Source organism: Gossypium raimondii, chromosome 11 (assembly GCF_025698545.1).
Source record: "Gossypium raimondii isolate GPD5lz chromosome 11, ASM2569854v1, whole genome shotgun sequence".
Lineage (NCBI taxonomy): Eukaryota > Viridiplantae > Streptophyta > Magnoliopsida > Malvales > Malvaceae > Gossypium > Gossypium raimondii.
The window spans coordinates 29881767-29898152 of NC_068575.1; the positions used below are offsets into that span (position 1 = coordinate 29881767).

The 16386-nt window shown below is 33.6% G+C and overlaps 1 protein-coding gene across 1 annotated transcript; it reads left to right on the plus strand.

The window, feature by feature from the left end:
• The first annotated feature begins 14333 nt into the window (after positions 1-14333).
• On the plus strand, positions 14334-16168 carry LOC105804243 (ethylene-responsive transcription factor ERF060). Its single transcript, XM_012636750.2, has one exon. The coding sequence runs from the start codon at positions 14762-14764 to the stop codon at positions 15818-15820; it is 1059 nt and encodes a 352-aa protein (XP_012492204.1). The 5' UTR covers positions 14334-14761; the 3' UTR covers positions 15821-16168.
• The last annotated feature ends 218 nt before the right edge of the window (positions 16169-16386 follow it).

Sequence of the window (16386 nt, forward strand, 5' to 3'; positions counted from 1 at the left end):
GTGAGCAGGCCCGTGGACATTTCCAGTGTTATTGATCAGTGGAAGCTTCGGCTACATTTCAGTGGTAGCTACGACTACATATCAGTGGTAGCTTCGGCTACATTTCAGTGGTAGCTACGGCTACGTATCAGTGTGGCACTTATGTGCTAATTCTCTACATATCCGTGTATATTCCGGGTGCTCAATGGGAAATTGACTAAGTGAAAATACATGAGATCATGCAACGATTAAGTGTAATTGAATGATGAATATATGTGTGGAATTGAATTGAATAGTGATCGAAAGTGAAAAAGTGAAATTATGAAATAGTAGAATTAGCAACAAAATAGTTTTGGAAAGAAATAGTTGTGTGACTTTGAAAAATCACTCAAAATGGTGAAAATAGAATTAGAGAGTGAATAAGATATTAAATGAAATATCAATGAGTCTATTTTTATATAAAAGAAACAGAGAAAGCAAAAGACTTATATATTTTGAGATATTTTAAGTTTAGTGAGATAGGGCCAGAATGAGTTTGGAATCCCCCGTTTTGACTTTGGAAAATTGTTAAAAATTGTGCAAAAATAATTACGGGCTAAATTTATATGTTTAGAACCCTGAATTAGTCTATTTTCAAGTGAAATAAATGTAAGTGCCATCTAAATTGTATACAATGAGATAGTTAAGTTTTAGTGAAGAGAGGTCAGAACTGTCGAGCAGTGAAACAAGGGAAATTTTAAAGAATAAAATGTACTTATTGGAAAAGCAAAAAATTTTGAAAATTTTATAGTAAGAATATATGTGAATCTCATTTTATGGAGAATTAACGGATCTTAATTTGGAGCTCTGTAGCTCTAGATAAAAATAATTTAGTGACTCTGACTCGGATAGACGACTTTGAATATACATGTGAGTGAATAGTAAAATTATAGAAAATGTTATTTATAAGAGTGTTATGTACATTAAGGATGTGGAATGGAGAGGAGGAGGAGGAAAAATAAAATATATGAATTATTTGTATATAAATTGGTTCTATGCCGATTATATTTGATAAACGTTGAATTAGAAATGACATAATGTTTCATTTCAATTAGTTATTATAAATTTAATTGTAAATTCATATGGATGAAACCAAACAATTATTTGTTAGTATTATGCATGAAATAATGTATTATTCTATATATATATTCATGGTTGAATTATGATTGTTGAGAAAGATAGATAAATTGGAAAGAAAGTTCAAATTGAGTAGAACGTAGGGTTGAGTACTTTCGTTCAGTGATAAAGACGAATTGACGGAAAATACCATGGATGGACCATGACAATAAGTGATATGTAATTTCGTGTAAGACCATAGCTGGGCTATGGCATCGGTATATGTTATGTGATTACGTGTAAGACCATAGTTGGACTATGGCATCGAGAAAATAAAGTACTCAATTCCATAAGACGTTCACTAATTTGACAAAGTTGGTAATTGTTACATGGACTCACACTCAAGTGATAGATTTATTATGATTGTTTGAGTTGAATTCAATTAAGGGATTTCACCAATTGGATATTGTATATGGCAAGATGTGTTAGTGAATTACATATTTATGAAATGATATTTGAAGTTCAAGAAGTGATATATGAAATTAATATGAAAAGATTTATGATTGTTATTAGTATTGTTTACGACATAATGTGGATTCTTAGTTGTTGAAATGATTTAATGGATTTATTGAGCATATGAATGAGTATAAGACTCATACGAATTAGTATAGATATGTGCATGTGTCTTACAAGCTTTGAAATGATAAGACTTATGAATTGTGAATTAATCTGTAAAAGTATATGGGATAGATTAGCGAATCTTTACAAGATATTGAATATTTAATATATTACAATGGTTTAATAGGAAAAATATGACGATACGAGAATATGAAATGATACAGATCAATTCAGGTACTCACGAGAAGCAAGTAATAATTGATAAATTCATTTAACGAGAAAGTGAAGGATTATAAGTTCATATATGGCTATGAAATGAACAAATGGTGATAGCTATAAGGCTTGGATCGAATGAGTATTTATATATTGGGCCTGGTAATCCTTAATTAGCGATTCGAAGATAATAATTTGAAACTTTTAATCTGTATGAAATTTTATAACTCAGTTTAATACGTTTATAAATGTATGTGTTTTGGTAATGCCTCGTATCCTATTCCGGCGTCGAATACGGGTAAGGGGTGTTACAATGTGACATCGCCAGATTTGGCCATAACGCTTAGGTCGGGTTTGGGGTGTTACAAATATTATTTTTGCAAATAAGAAAAAATACCAAAATAAATGTCCCAAAAACAGTTTAAAAAGTCTGAAATTTCGTAGGACTGGTAGCACCGACTGGTAGCAGCATAGCAGCGGGTTTTTACTCCAAGATTTTGGAAATTTCTTTATTGATTTGTTTTTTGCTTTGGTGTCTGTCTTTGTCCTTTTCTAATAAGAATAATTGGACGGTGGTGTATTTTTTTGTGCGTCCTTATTTCGTGGGGTTTTCAAGGATTTCGAGACAAGTACGGTGCTTTACGTGGAAGGTGCAAAAGCGAACACCTTACTTTGGGGGTGAAAAAAGGAACGAGGGTTCTCTTGATTGGTGATCTCTGTCGTCTTCTCTGTGCATCTTTATCTTTCTTGCATGTTTTTACGTTTTCTTGCATGGTTTCGTTTTTTTTCTGCATGTTTTATTGGCCTGGTGCTTTTACTTTTCTTACGTTTTTTCTTTATCGCATGCACACATCTTTTCGAATTTCCTTAATTCTTATTTTTTTACGTTGAGTTTTCTCATAAAATTTCTACTGTCTCTATTTTTCTATTTTGTATGTAGTTTAATTAGGGTTTTGGGAGTCTTTTAATAATTTGTTCTTCTTTTTGTTTCTCTTTTACTTGTTAATCGGTTTTTCTGGTTTCTCATTAGCTCTCCTTTCTTTAAGAGCTACTTGCTTTCCTCATCATGGTTTTTGTTTTGTGGTACATAACACAAGTGATTTCCTTTTCTATCTCAGTTTTGACGCTCTTTCTATTTTTTATGGTTAACTGTTTCCTCGCTTCTTTAAGTTTTCTTGCCAGATTTCCACTTGTTTTGTGGGACGATCTCTTTAAACGTTTCTTAGGTCTTTCATATTGACTGGTGATCTTGCTGGATCTGTTCTCATTTTATCTGTTTTTCTTGTTTTGTTTACTTTTGGAGTTTGATGTTTCTTTCTTTATGGTAGTTTTCTTTTAGTTTTGATCCTGTTGAAGGATCTGGGTCTGCTTGGTTTTGGCGTGGTGCTTGTTGAGGTTGCTCGCATCTCTGGCTTTAAGAATGGTTGAGGATATCAATGATTTGCTGGAAAGGCTAAATTTTTCTGAAGAAGAATAAAAAAAGAGGTGATCAGCACGAACATGAATTTAGCAAACATACAGGTTACGAGGTATGGGCTGTTGGAAAGATTATGTTTGGGGAAAAAAATTAATAGAGAAGCCATATACCGTGTTCTAAAATCCTTATAGTTTACCAAGGAAGAAGTCAGCTTTGTGGCTTTAAATGAAGGAGTAATACTTGTGAAATTTGGTAAAATCGATCGAACGAGAATTTTAAACCTGACTCTATGGCTTTTTGATCAAAGCCTGTTTGCGATGTTTCCGTTTGTAAAGGGTCAAGAGTTGGACGACTATGTGTTTAATATTATGCCATTTTGGATTAGGATTTATAACACCCCCTTTGAGAAAATGGATAGAAAGGTTTCCATCGATATGGGAAAGGCGATAGGGGAGGTTGTGGCAATTGACTAGAGGAATAGAGATGGAGGCTGGATTGACTACATAAGGATTAGGGTCAAAATAAATGTTTTAAGACCCTTTCGAAGGGTTGTTCATCTGGTTGGAAGTGAGGGAACCGAGACTGTTTGTGCCATCAAGTATGCAAGGTTACCAGTCTTCTGTTACATATGCGGCCTTATGGGACACATAACACAAAAATGTAGTAAAAAAGAAGAACACCTTAAGTCGAGTAACCTCAGTTTTAAATATGGGAGCTGGCTTAGAGCTTAGTTAGGGGGGTCAACCCAAAATAGAAGAAACTGGCGAAACAAGATTGAAATACTAGAAAAAAAAGATAAACCCGAGTAAAGAGAATAATGGTAACAAAGCTGGGAATGGGGATGAAAATGAATTCACAACGCTAAAGGGAAAAGAAAAAGTCAGAGTTGGGGAGGAGGAATCAGAATGTTGCTCCCTTATGGAGAAGTGTCCAACAAAATCAGTACGTGATGGAGGGGGCAGAATGAAATGTAAAAGAAAAAGAACAAAATGGAGTAATGGGGAAAACAACGATGAGAGTCTTACTAGATTGGTTCGAAGGAAATTTGTGGACAGTCTTTCACCTTGCAGGGCGGTGGCTGGTGACCAGCCCCACCAAGAGCAATGAAGTGTTTTTTGCTGGAACTGTCATGGGCTTAGGAACCCTGCGACAGTTTGGGAACTCAAGCAACTCCTCGTTGCAAATAACCCTGATGTTGTCTTTTTATGTGAAACAAAAATGCATTCTAAGAATTTCACACGTGTTCGTAATCTTTGGAGGGTGTCTGGTTGCTTGGCTGTGAAAAGATGGTGTTGATGTGTCTATACAAAAATACTCCAGTCACCATATTGATTTGCTTGTTCGACTAGAGAGTCAAAATAGCCTTAGGTTCACAGGTTTTTATGGTCATGCTAATCCAAATTTGAGAAGTTAGTCTTAGGATATCCTTAGAACGGTGGGAAGCTCAGTTAAGGAGGATTGGATCGTAGGTGGCGACTTTAATGCCATTATCAATGATGCTGATAAAGAAGGGGGTCATAGGAAATCCAAGGTGACCATGGACGAGTTTAGAGATGTGATGGAGGAGCTGACTCTTGTTGACATGAAAACTGACAAGGACTGGTTCATGTGGGTTAATAATCGTGATGGTAATAACATGGTAAAAGAGAGGTTGGATGGATTATTAATCTCTGCTAATACTATTGATAATCTCCCATTCCTAATGACAAACGCAGTGAGACAAGCAAACTCTAGTCACGGTGCTATTTTGATGGATACTATGGGTTGAAAGCCTGAAGAGGATTTCAAAGACCCGAGACTTTTCTTTAAATTTGATGCATGCTGGTCGAAAGAGAAGGAAGCCAAAGATATTATTAAGAAAGCTTGGAGCAGTAATGATACAAACATTATTGAGAAACTTGAGAAGGTGCGTGAGGAGCTTGGCTCGTGGCAACATGATCGGTATAGAAGGATGAAAAATCGTATTCGAAAGTTGGTTGCAAGGATCGACAAGCTTATTGATGGCCCTTATGAGGAGTCTAATGCTAACATGTTGAAAATTGCTCGTCTTAAGCTACATCTTTATGCCAAAGATGAGTGCTATTGGGCATAAAGATCTCATATTAAATGGCTTAAAAAGGAGGATAGAAATGCATGCTTTTTTCACATTCGGGCCACTAGCAGACTTAAGAAGAAAGAGGTTAAAGGATTCTAATAGTATTTGGGTGAATGATACAAATGATATGTGTAAGGTTGCTTGAGACTATTTTCATAATCTCTTTAAGTCGGAAGCTTCCTCTGATGATGAGTCTAACTTGAGTTACATTCAAAAGAGCGTCACTTAGGATTTTAACAGCATGTTGGCTAGGCAATTTACAGATGATGAGATTCTTGAAGCCTTCAATCAAATGGATCCCCGTAAGCTCTTGGGATAGACGGTCTTTTGGGTATTTTCTTTAAAGAGAATTATGAGGTGGTGGGTAAAGATGTTCTTAATTTTTGTCATGATATTTTAAATGGTAACAAGGACATTTCTTGTCTTAACGATACGATGATCGTCCTTATCACTAAGATTAAGGACCCTAATGACATGACTAATTTTTGTCTTATTAGTTTGTGCAAGGTGATCTACAAAATTATTTCCAAGGTCTTAGCAAACCGTCTAAAGGTTCCCCTTCCCCCTTGCATTAGTCAGAATCAAAGTGCCTTCGTCCCGGGTTGTATGATTCATGACAATGTTCTTATCGTTCACGAGCAAAGCTTATGACTGCATCGAGTGGAGTTTTCTCGAGAAAGTTATGAAGAATTTGGGATTTGAGGATGTTCGGGTTGATAAAATCATGCGTTGTGTTCGGTTGGTGAGATACGTGGTTAAATGTAATATGGTTCTCTTGGAAGTTATTGCTCCTGAGAGGGGTCTTCGACAAGGGGACCCCCTCCCCTTATCTCTTTTTATTTTGCATAGAGGTTTTCTTAAGAATGCTTTTACATGTACAAGGTACCGGTTATATTTGTGGCACTAGGGCTAGTCAAAATGGCCCCCGTATTAACCATTTATTTTTTACCGATGATGCCATTCTCTTTATTAGGAACAAAATAAGTGAAGTCGAAGCCTTTATGAAAATCCTTAGGGAGTTTACGCAAGTTTCGGGAAGAAAATAAACCTTGACAAATCAATGGTATTTTTTAGCCTAAATACACCTATGGACCAACGTCAACTTTATGGTGATTTACTCCGAATGAGAGTAGTCGATAACTTGGAAAACTACCTTGGATTACCCCTCCCTTTCGGAAAAAAGAAATTGTTGTCTTTTCATAAAATCCTTAACCATTTTTCTTGCAGGATAAATAACTGGTCCAAGAGGCTTCATTCTTATGGTGGTAAAGAAATTTTTATAAATTCTATTCTCCAATCACTTCCAACTTATGCATTATCTGTTTTCCTTGCTCCTAGGGGTACCTTAAAGGAGATACAATTTAAAATATGTCAACTATGGTGGGCATGCAAAGAAAAAGGTAGAGGCTGGGCAATGCTTGCATGGGACAAAGTTTGTCTTCCCAAGGGCATGAGAGGACTTGGCTTTAAAGGCCTACATCTTTTTAACTTGGCTCTCCTTGGCAGATAAGTTTGGAGGCTCCTCACCATTAAAGATACGTTGTGTTTTCATGTGCTTAGCTCAAAATATTTCCCTAATGGCGACCTCTTCCATCCTAAAAAAGTGGACAAACCGTCGTACACCTGGACTAGCATTGTTACAGTAGCTAAAGCCCTAGAAAATGGTTTCGGCTGGCAAGTTTGGGATAGCAAGTTTGGGATAGGAACAGTATTAATATCTGTAAAGATAATTGGGGCTTTGAAGGTTTAAATGGTGAATCTTTGTACGTCACTACTTCAACTATTTTAAAAAAAAAAAAGGTATGCAATTTATGAGTTAATAACCATACGAGCTAGAACACAGATCAGATTTGTGATCTTTATGGCTGCTATGTGGAGGACCAAATTTGTAACTTACCTATTATTTCAAATGGCCCAAATGACAGAATGGTTTGGTTCCATAACCCCTATGGCTTTTAAACTTCTAAGTTTGCCTATTCATGGCTTCTTCGCAAGCAGATGGATTTTGGTCATTGTAGATTGTTTTGGAAGACAATCTAGAAGCTCAAAACCCTCCCAAAAATTTGGGTTTTAACTTGGAATGTGGGCTATGATATCCTTCCTACGAATGCCAAGATCTCCTCCATTCGATAGGACTTTATGAGTGACTACCCTAGGTATGGTGCAAGTACAGAAACCCTCGTTCATGCTCTTAAAGGTTGCCTTATTGCTCGAGCCATTCTTACCCTTGGTGGTTTAGATGGTAGGCTCCTCACCAGAGATTACCTCTATTGCATTGATTGTATCGAAGATGTCATGCTTATCTTAGAGAAGAAAGCTGGTGCAGACTTTATAACAATGTTGTGGAATAGCTAGAACAACCAAAATAATTTTGTTTTTCGTGGGAAAGAGGATGAAGTTCGGGTTATTTGGGAAAAGGCCAAAACTCTTATTTAGGATTTTCAGATCCATAATCTGGTCAACAAGCCAGTGCTTCCTTTAACTCCTGCTCTTAAAACAATGGGAAAAGCCACCATGTGAGACGGTGAAAATTAATTTTGATGCTACTGTCTTCAACAATAAAACAGGTTTTGGTATGATTGTTTGTGATTCCAATGGCTTCGTTATTGGTGGGGGTGGTAGATTCAAAAATAAAGAAATGACGACAGAATGGGCAGAGCTTTATGCTTTCGAGGAAGGTATTAAGATTGCGCGTTCTCGTAATAGTGCTAATGCCATCTTGAAAGCTGATTGTGCTAGTCTTGTAAATAGGTTCAAGAACTGTAAAGAGGATATTACGATCATAGGATACTGTACTAAAGAGACCTTTAAAATGTTAGAGATGTTTTCTACTGCTATTGTTAAGTGGGCCAATCGTAGTTGCAATAAGGTTGTGGATTTCATGTGCAAATATGCTATTTTAAATAATTGTAATGCATGATTCTATTAATTGATTTTTGACCTTTTTGTGTCTTTTTGTCAAAACAAGAAGTCCTAAATTTTGTAAAGTCCATAATAAATTTAAAACATACTTAAAATTAAAATGTTTGAGTCGAGCTCCGTAATCGCCGCCAAATCTTAAGTTTGAGGATCATTTGAAATGAATGAAACAAACGAGTGAGGTAGAAGTCCAGTGTGTAACTTGGCCCACATATAGGCTTTTAATGTACACATGCAAATATCATAACAAAATTTCATATTTTCAGAAACATATATCATACGAGAACAAATCCTACCCTCATCCGCTACGCACCAAATCCGTCCAACCAATCACACCAATTAGGACTACAAAAGTGTATCCATCCAATCACATTGATACGTGGTGGTATACCACTTAAAAAGGTATAGTCAAGCTGCCAGACAGATATTACGGTTAAATCACCAGAAATTGTGGTAAAACTGCCAGAATACACTTCCTCCATCACATATCAAATCCCACCCCAATGCACATGCATAATCATGCTCACATATAACCATATCAAATGAAATGTATGACATGCATACTTAAACGTTTTCCCATAGATCATATCATATCATATTTCTTATACGATTATATCATACCAAACATACTTCCTAACAGGCCAATATATGGTTTTATAAGCTCACAAAATAGGCACAGATCTGATTTCAGAGTCTCTTAATCGGCCTCTAATCGGGCCGTCAAATTGACCAACAAGGGCCCATACATTTGTGTGGCCCACATAGCCTACTTATTCAGACCGTGTAATCGCACATGCCCGTGTGCTCCAGATGGTCTGGCACACAAACGACCACACTCCTGTGTGGTGCAAACGGCCCGTCACGCTACCAGCCAGATGGCCGTGTGACATAGAGTAGTTTCAAAAAGAACCTCTATTTTTAGGTTTTTTCGTGTTTTAGTCGAGTTTTCGGATTAGATTCACACACCTGATGATAGTTCTGAGCAACCACACAACAGTGCACTCTGAAACCTACATATGGTATCAAATCACATCAATTAACAAACACGACTTAACCCAAAATTTCACTTAAATACACCCTCTTTTCCAAAAAAATTAGTCCCTAAAATCAACATATGAGCACCTACTTCACAGAATAACAACGTCGAAATAGTGACTACTCAACCGGAGGATCGCAAATTCCAGACCCTTCGCCTAATCAAAGACCATAAGAACGATTAACACAATGAAAAAAACGAGAATAAACACTAACAACTCACCTTGCTCAAAGAAAAAATTAAAACTTAAATCAAAAAATAAATTGACGTTACTTACCCTTACTTAGATTTACGATCGCAAATGAAGAATCAAGAGGTAAAAAGGTAGATCTAATAAGACATTTTTTTCATTATCCTAATTTTTTTAGCCCATCCAAAATTCACACACTCAATGGCAATAAGTAGGAAACAAAACAAAAGAAAGATAGATAGAAAAAGAATGTGACAAAAGAGGTGGAGAAACAAAAGAGAAGAAGCGTGAAAAGGGGGAGTGGGAAAAGTTGGACAATAAAAAAGGGGAGTAATTTTAGGGATGTGATAAATCTAAAATAAAAAAAATAGAGATTCTACTAAAATCCTAACCCACGCACAACAAGATTTGAATACAAGACTTAGGGGTAAGCTGAAGCCTTACCATTGAACCAGTAGGCTCATCCTTATCAACAAATCACAAAATCAAAAGATAAGTCCTAAGACTCAGGTTGGACGTAATTCAAAATTAATAGGAAAAATTCAAAACAAGAGAATCAAACTCAGGACCTAAAACAAACATTCAAGGCACTCAACCACCATACCAAATCAAATTTCTTAATAGAATTTAACAATCCAAACCTAATAAGATTTGAGACATTACAAAAAGAAATAATTCGGAAAATAATGTAAACTCATCTCATATTCTTTGCCAATAAGATCATAAGATATTATCCGCTCCAAAGAATGATTAATTAGTATAAACCATTGATCATTTTGTTTTAGGAATAAACATTTAGCAACATTTTGGACTATCAATCTTCCACTTATCTATTTGCCAATAACAACAATAAGTTCCATTCACTTCTAGGAATGAATAAACAATATAATTTGTTAAAGTCATCATTGTTTGCAAATCTACTTCAATATCATTGTGATAAATCAAATGTGTCTATATATTGTTCGCTTTTCTTTTTAATCAAGCCTTGGCAAAATATTCAACCAATATGCAAGTGTCAAATGATCTTCGAGTATCATATAAATATTTTCATTCTCTTTGAAGGACTATTTGGAAAACTTTAAATTTTCTCTTTTTATTTTAAATTATCATTTCACTCTATAGAAGAGAAAAGGATTATTATAATCACTATAGTTATAGTGATTATTATACCCATACTAGTCCATCAAAACCATGCTTACAACTATTGTTATAACTTTGTCCTTTTAAGATTAATTATGTAATGCTACATTCACCTTAGGGAACGAAGTAGATCTAATGAGACATTTTTTCATTATCATAATTTTCTTTCAAAAACTAATCCATAATTTTAAAGAATCTTTTACATGTTTTCTTACAAGAATTCATGATTAATATCGTTATACAATTCAAGCATGTCTAGATTTGACTTGAACTAATCATTGCATATAATACACATTTACAATAGATAAGAAGATATAAGAACAATCATATAATTTAATCAAAATTAAAACTAAACCAACAAATTCTATAAAAAAATAACAAATATATATCTCCACATAGAAAGCGCAACAATTAAACTCGAGAAGGAATTTATAAATTCATAGAGATGCAAATAGAGAATTATATAAATTGAATTTCTTAATAGAAATCAAAACAAATTTTTTAAAAAAAAATTATTAGACTTGCTTAGGTAATTGTGGATGAGAAGTAGAGACTATGAGCATTCTTTGCAATGAAGAGAAAATTATCAACCCCAAGCAAATCTCGAGCAGCCACTTACGATATTTTAATCAAATAATTAAATTTTAATGCTTGGAGCCCAACAAAATTTTGACGTAAACTAATGACTTATCACTCTAGAATAAAATTGTACGATAACGTGTTATAGAATAATAATGTAAAGAACACAAGAATAAGTCATCAGTAGATTTTATAACATGTTACAAGTAGTATACTCCTATATATATAAGGAGATTAGACACTTCATTTTCTAATACATAAATAGGAAAGGGGTTACAAGGAGATTAAATGTGAAGAATTAAAGAAGATGAAAGGCGAAAGGTTGAACATCCATTTAATAGTATTCATAACATAGACATGTTAATTTTAATTGTTTTAATTAAAAGCTATATAAAAGTATAAAAGATAAAAAATTAAAATAATAATTGTAATCATTTAATAAAAAGGTATATTAATAATTTCTTAAGCGAGTTGGTAGTAAATTAATTAAGTAACATCTATTCAATCGTAGATTTTATTAATAATATAAATATTAAATTTTATTTGTGTATTTTATTTTATAATTATAAGAATATATCCTTTTCATATCGATCAGCAAATTACCAAAAATAATAAATTTATTTGCCAAGATAATATCGTATAAAAGGAAATTTTTTTTTTTGCTTGGCAACCATACTAGATTTTGGAGGTGATTCTGGCCTTATATCGAAAAATAATAATATGTCATCAAAACTTTAAACGTTGTCATCACTTCATTTTCTCCGCAAACTGTCCTATACATCATTAAAAGTTACATTAATAATAAAATTTGGCTTAAAGCCATTGTTGGAGATGTAATCAAGGTCAAAATGGCATTGGCACTTGAAAGTGCTAGTGGGAATTCAGTTCAAGACAAATAAAGAAGTCACTGCACCAGTGCTGCTAACATTATGGGTTTATAAATTTAATTATTACCTAATTAATTTTCTAATAATCTTATTATGTGAATGACAATTATCATGGATTTACTTCAGTACCATCACGATTATATGTTTTTAAGCTCAATAGATGAGGTAACTTTTTATTTTCATTTCCTTTCTTATCATTATTTTATCTCGTAATCATAGAGTTGTAATATGAGTTCAAATACGAAAAGTATGTGTTTTAAATAAATAAATTTTATTGCTTTAGTTCTTCTATCTATTAATTCATAATATCTTTAAAATTCCTAATTGATTAGTCTTACAAATTTAATTATAAAAATTATAAAATATCTTTTCATATTTAAAATAATTTATATTAATATAAGAGTGTTCTTACTTTTTTTAATAAAACTAACAAAATATGTTACATTTAGAGAAGTTTGAATCCATTCCGCTGACATTTATAAAACTTCAACTCTATCACTTTAACTAAAATATTATTATTATTATTATTATTATTATTATTATTATTATTATTTATGTACATTTTAATATTATTACCCAAAATTTTTGCCCACATCCTTTATTTCACTATAAGCGGAAACCAACTTAATTATGAATTTACTAAAAAAATTACTTTTTCGAAGAAGAAAATATTTTTTTGGTATTTATGTCTTTATTTCGATAATTTATAAAATATATACATGCATCAAAGTTCAAATCCATATCATCTTAATATTCACTCCTCCACTTTACCATTTCAACCAAAGTCAATATTTAATTTTCATGTCAATTTTAAATTAATATATTATATAATTGTTTTTACTAACATTGTGAATGTGTCATAATCTAGTTATATTTTATGAGATTAAATAATCACTTAAATAAATTTTCATTAATATTGTCAACAAATTTATACAAATATGAAAATATTGATCTTATAATATGAAAATAAAATTATAAATTTCCAGTTCTCACTAAACATTGTAAAATACATAATGATAAATTTAGTCCTTAACGTTTATATCTTTTTGGTCAATTTGGCATTTATTCTTTTTTAATTAAAATTGTCTCTTAAGACTTCAAAAAGTAGTCAAATCATTGTCTTTAAAAGAAATGTTGATTAATGCATTAATTTTTAACGATCTTTGGTATGGTAACTCGCAAAAGAGTTTAAATGTGCTTCATGATGACAAAATACTATTTGTCTGTATGTAACATCAACAAATAATTTAATAATTATAAAACATTCAAAAAATTTAATAAAATAAATCAAAATTTTAAAAATATATAAAATGTTCATAATAATTCAAAAATAGTATGAATTACACGTGGATTGCTATACAAGTTATGTCTAAAAATATAACATTTTAGTCAAAATTTTTGTTAAAAAATAAAATTTGAGTATTTTTAAAAGATTAATAGTCACATTCAACTCTTTTAAAAGATTAAGAACTAAATTTAATTAAAAAATAAATAATAATCAAAATGACAAAAGATATAAACATTAAAATTAAAATTTTTATTATACCATAATAAAATTACTAACTTCATATTATAAAACTTATAATAATTTGTTTTTACATATTGAAATTCTTATTAGACATATATTTCATACTAATTTAAATTGTGTTTTTTTAGTGTAAATTTAATTTGTGTTACTTGATCTCACCTAATATTGTATAAAAAACTTGTAAAAAAAAAAATTAGAGACCGTGTAGCCACCGTTTCAGAGCATCTAAAAGGTGCGGACCACAGAAGGCACCTATTTTGCTTTATGAATATGAAATTCCATCAGACAGGTCAGGCTTTGCCGCAAATCAAACACAACAGGACAAAAAAGATGCATTAAATTGTAAAAAGGCTAACCCCAGCACAGTCAACCAAATTTCACCAATCGCGGTAAGACACGTATAAAACTACCCTTCTTCTGGCTGACACCTGCCGGTTAACGTTTCAAGTAAATGGCGAATTCCCATTGGAGCCCAGTAACTTCCTTCGTCCCCACCGAATAAAGGCATTATTAGGCATCCTTGAAAGTTGACGAGAAGGAAGGTGATAAATTTAATTAAGTACTTAATTAAAAAATCTAAAGGGATTTGAGAGAGAAGCACATGGGTAGAGGGTTATATAAATAGAGATAAGGTGACCCTGGAAATGCATGAGAGTAAAACACCAAGGTGAGGCCACTCCAGAAAATAAAATAAACAATTGAGAGTTTTCAGAATTTTCAACAGTGTGCGAGCATTTTCAGTTTTCTTCTTAATCCCCCCCTTTTCTGTAACTCCCCGCTTCTCTGAATTCCTTTCTGTAATCGTCTGTCTTTCAAGCCGAAAAAGTTTCTGTCAAGAACAAACCTAAACTATCATAGCAGGTGTTTTTGGTTTTTCTGAAAGCCAGGTGATCCCAGAATAGAGATCCAGATTTCTGTTTTTTTGTTTTTGTTTTTCAATATTTATTATCATCAGCTAAGAGGGTTTATTTTTGGTCCCTCAAGGTTGTTGTTTTTTTTTTTAATCAAACTAGTACCTGTTCTTTGGTTTTGGTTAAGATACAGGTTTTTACCTAGTTATTGAATATGGCAGCAGCTATAGATATGTATAATAGCAGCAGCAACAGCTCAGTTTTCTCAGATCCTTTTAGTGCGGAGTTGATGAAAGCGCTTGAACCTTTTATGAAAAGTGCTTCATCTACCTCTCCTTTATCTTCTTCTTCTTCATATTCACAGTCTAACCTGTATCCTGAATTTTGCTCCCCATGGAGGAACCATTTGTGCTCAGAACAACGGTTCTGTAACTATCAAAACTTGATGGGTTTTGAGCAAACAGGTTCAATTGGGCTAAACCAACTCACCCCTTCTCAAATCCTCCAAATCCAAGCTCAAGTCTATCAACAGCAGCAGCAGCAGCAGGTTGCTTCTAGGCCTACGACCGCATCCCTAAAAAACCAAAGGTTCAACTTTCTTTCCCCAAAAGCTGTCCCCATGAAACATGCGTCTTCCACCCCTTCAAAGCCTACCAAGCTGTACAGAGGGGTGAGACAGAGGCACTGGGGCAAATGGGTAGCTGAAATCAGACTCCCCAAGAACCGAACTCGCCTTTGGCTTGGCACTTTCGATACAGCAGAAGCAGCAGCTTTGGCTTATGACAAGGCTGCCTATAAGCTTAGAGGAGAGTTTGCCAGGCTCAACTTCCCCCACCTCAAGCACCAAGGAGCTCATATTTCTGGAGAATTTGGTGACTACAAGCCCCTCCATTCTGCGGTTGATGCAAAGCTCCAAGCCATCTGCCAGAGCTTACAGAAACAAGAGAATTCAAGAAAGGCCTGTTCTGTTCACGATTCAAAGCCCAAGGTTGAGTTTGATTACCCTGTGAAGCGTGAGGAGTTTGATCAGTCTCCAAGATTTGCTAGTCCTAAAGTTGAGATGAACTCCCTGTCATCATCATCATCCTCATCCTCATCCCCATCCCCGGATTTATCCGATGAGTCATTGGCAGGATCTTCTTCACCAGAATCTGATATCACTTTCTTCGATTTCTCTGATTCAAAGTGGGATGACAACGAAATTTTCGGTTTGGAAAAGTACCCTTCAGTGGAAATTGATTGGGAAGCCATCAGGGAACTATCTGAGTCTTAAAAGAAAAAAAAAATTTACAGCTACTATCATGTAATCTTGTTGTAATTTCTTAGGTCAAGTATCTTTTGTTTGGTCATGTAGGTCTTTTTAGTGGGTCTGCAGTGATCTCTACAATGAAATTTTTGACATTTGTAGAGGTTAATTAGGTGTCAGTTTAGAATCTGTATGTTGTTAATATGTGTAACAGAGAGGCATCTCCTCCTAGACTGCTCTTGCTGGTACCTTTTTTTCCTAGCAATGGCTTTTGGAGAGCTTCAAGTTTATGTTTATTTGCATCATTATTGGAGGTCGACTGTAAAGTTTTCTTTCGAATATGTCTATATATTTATATTATTTATAGTTAACGTACTTTTTTGTTCTTTAATTTTTATATTTTTATGCAAATGTAAATGGTTTGCATGTGATGGTGTTCTATTCTGGTTCTTCACGCGTTGGTTCCCTTGATAATATATCTGTTAAGACATCGTTCATTGTCTCTTAAACAGTGCAAATCAAACAAAATTTTGATGTAATCTATGAAATGGTGCCATATTACATAAATCAGAATAAAGCAATCGAAACCAATT

What these genes read in the sequence shown, in the direction of transcription:
- LOC105804243 (XM_012636750.2), top strand. Translation starts at nt 14,762, where the DNA reads ATGGCAGCAGCTATAGATATGTATAATAGCAGCAGCAACAGCTCAGTT.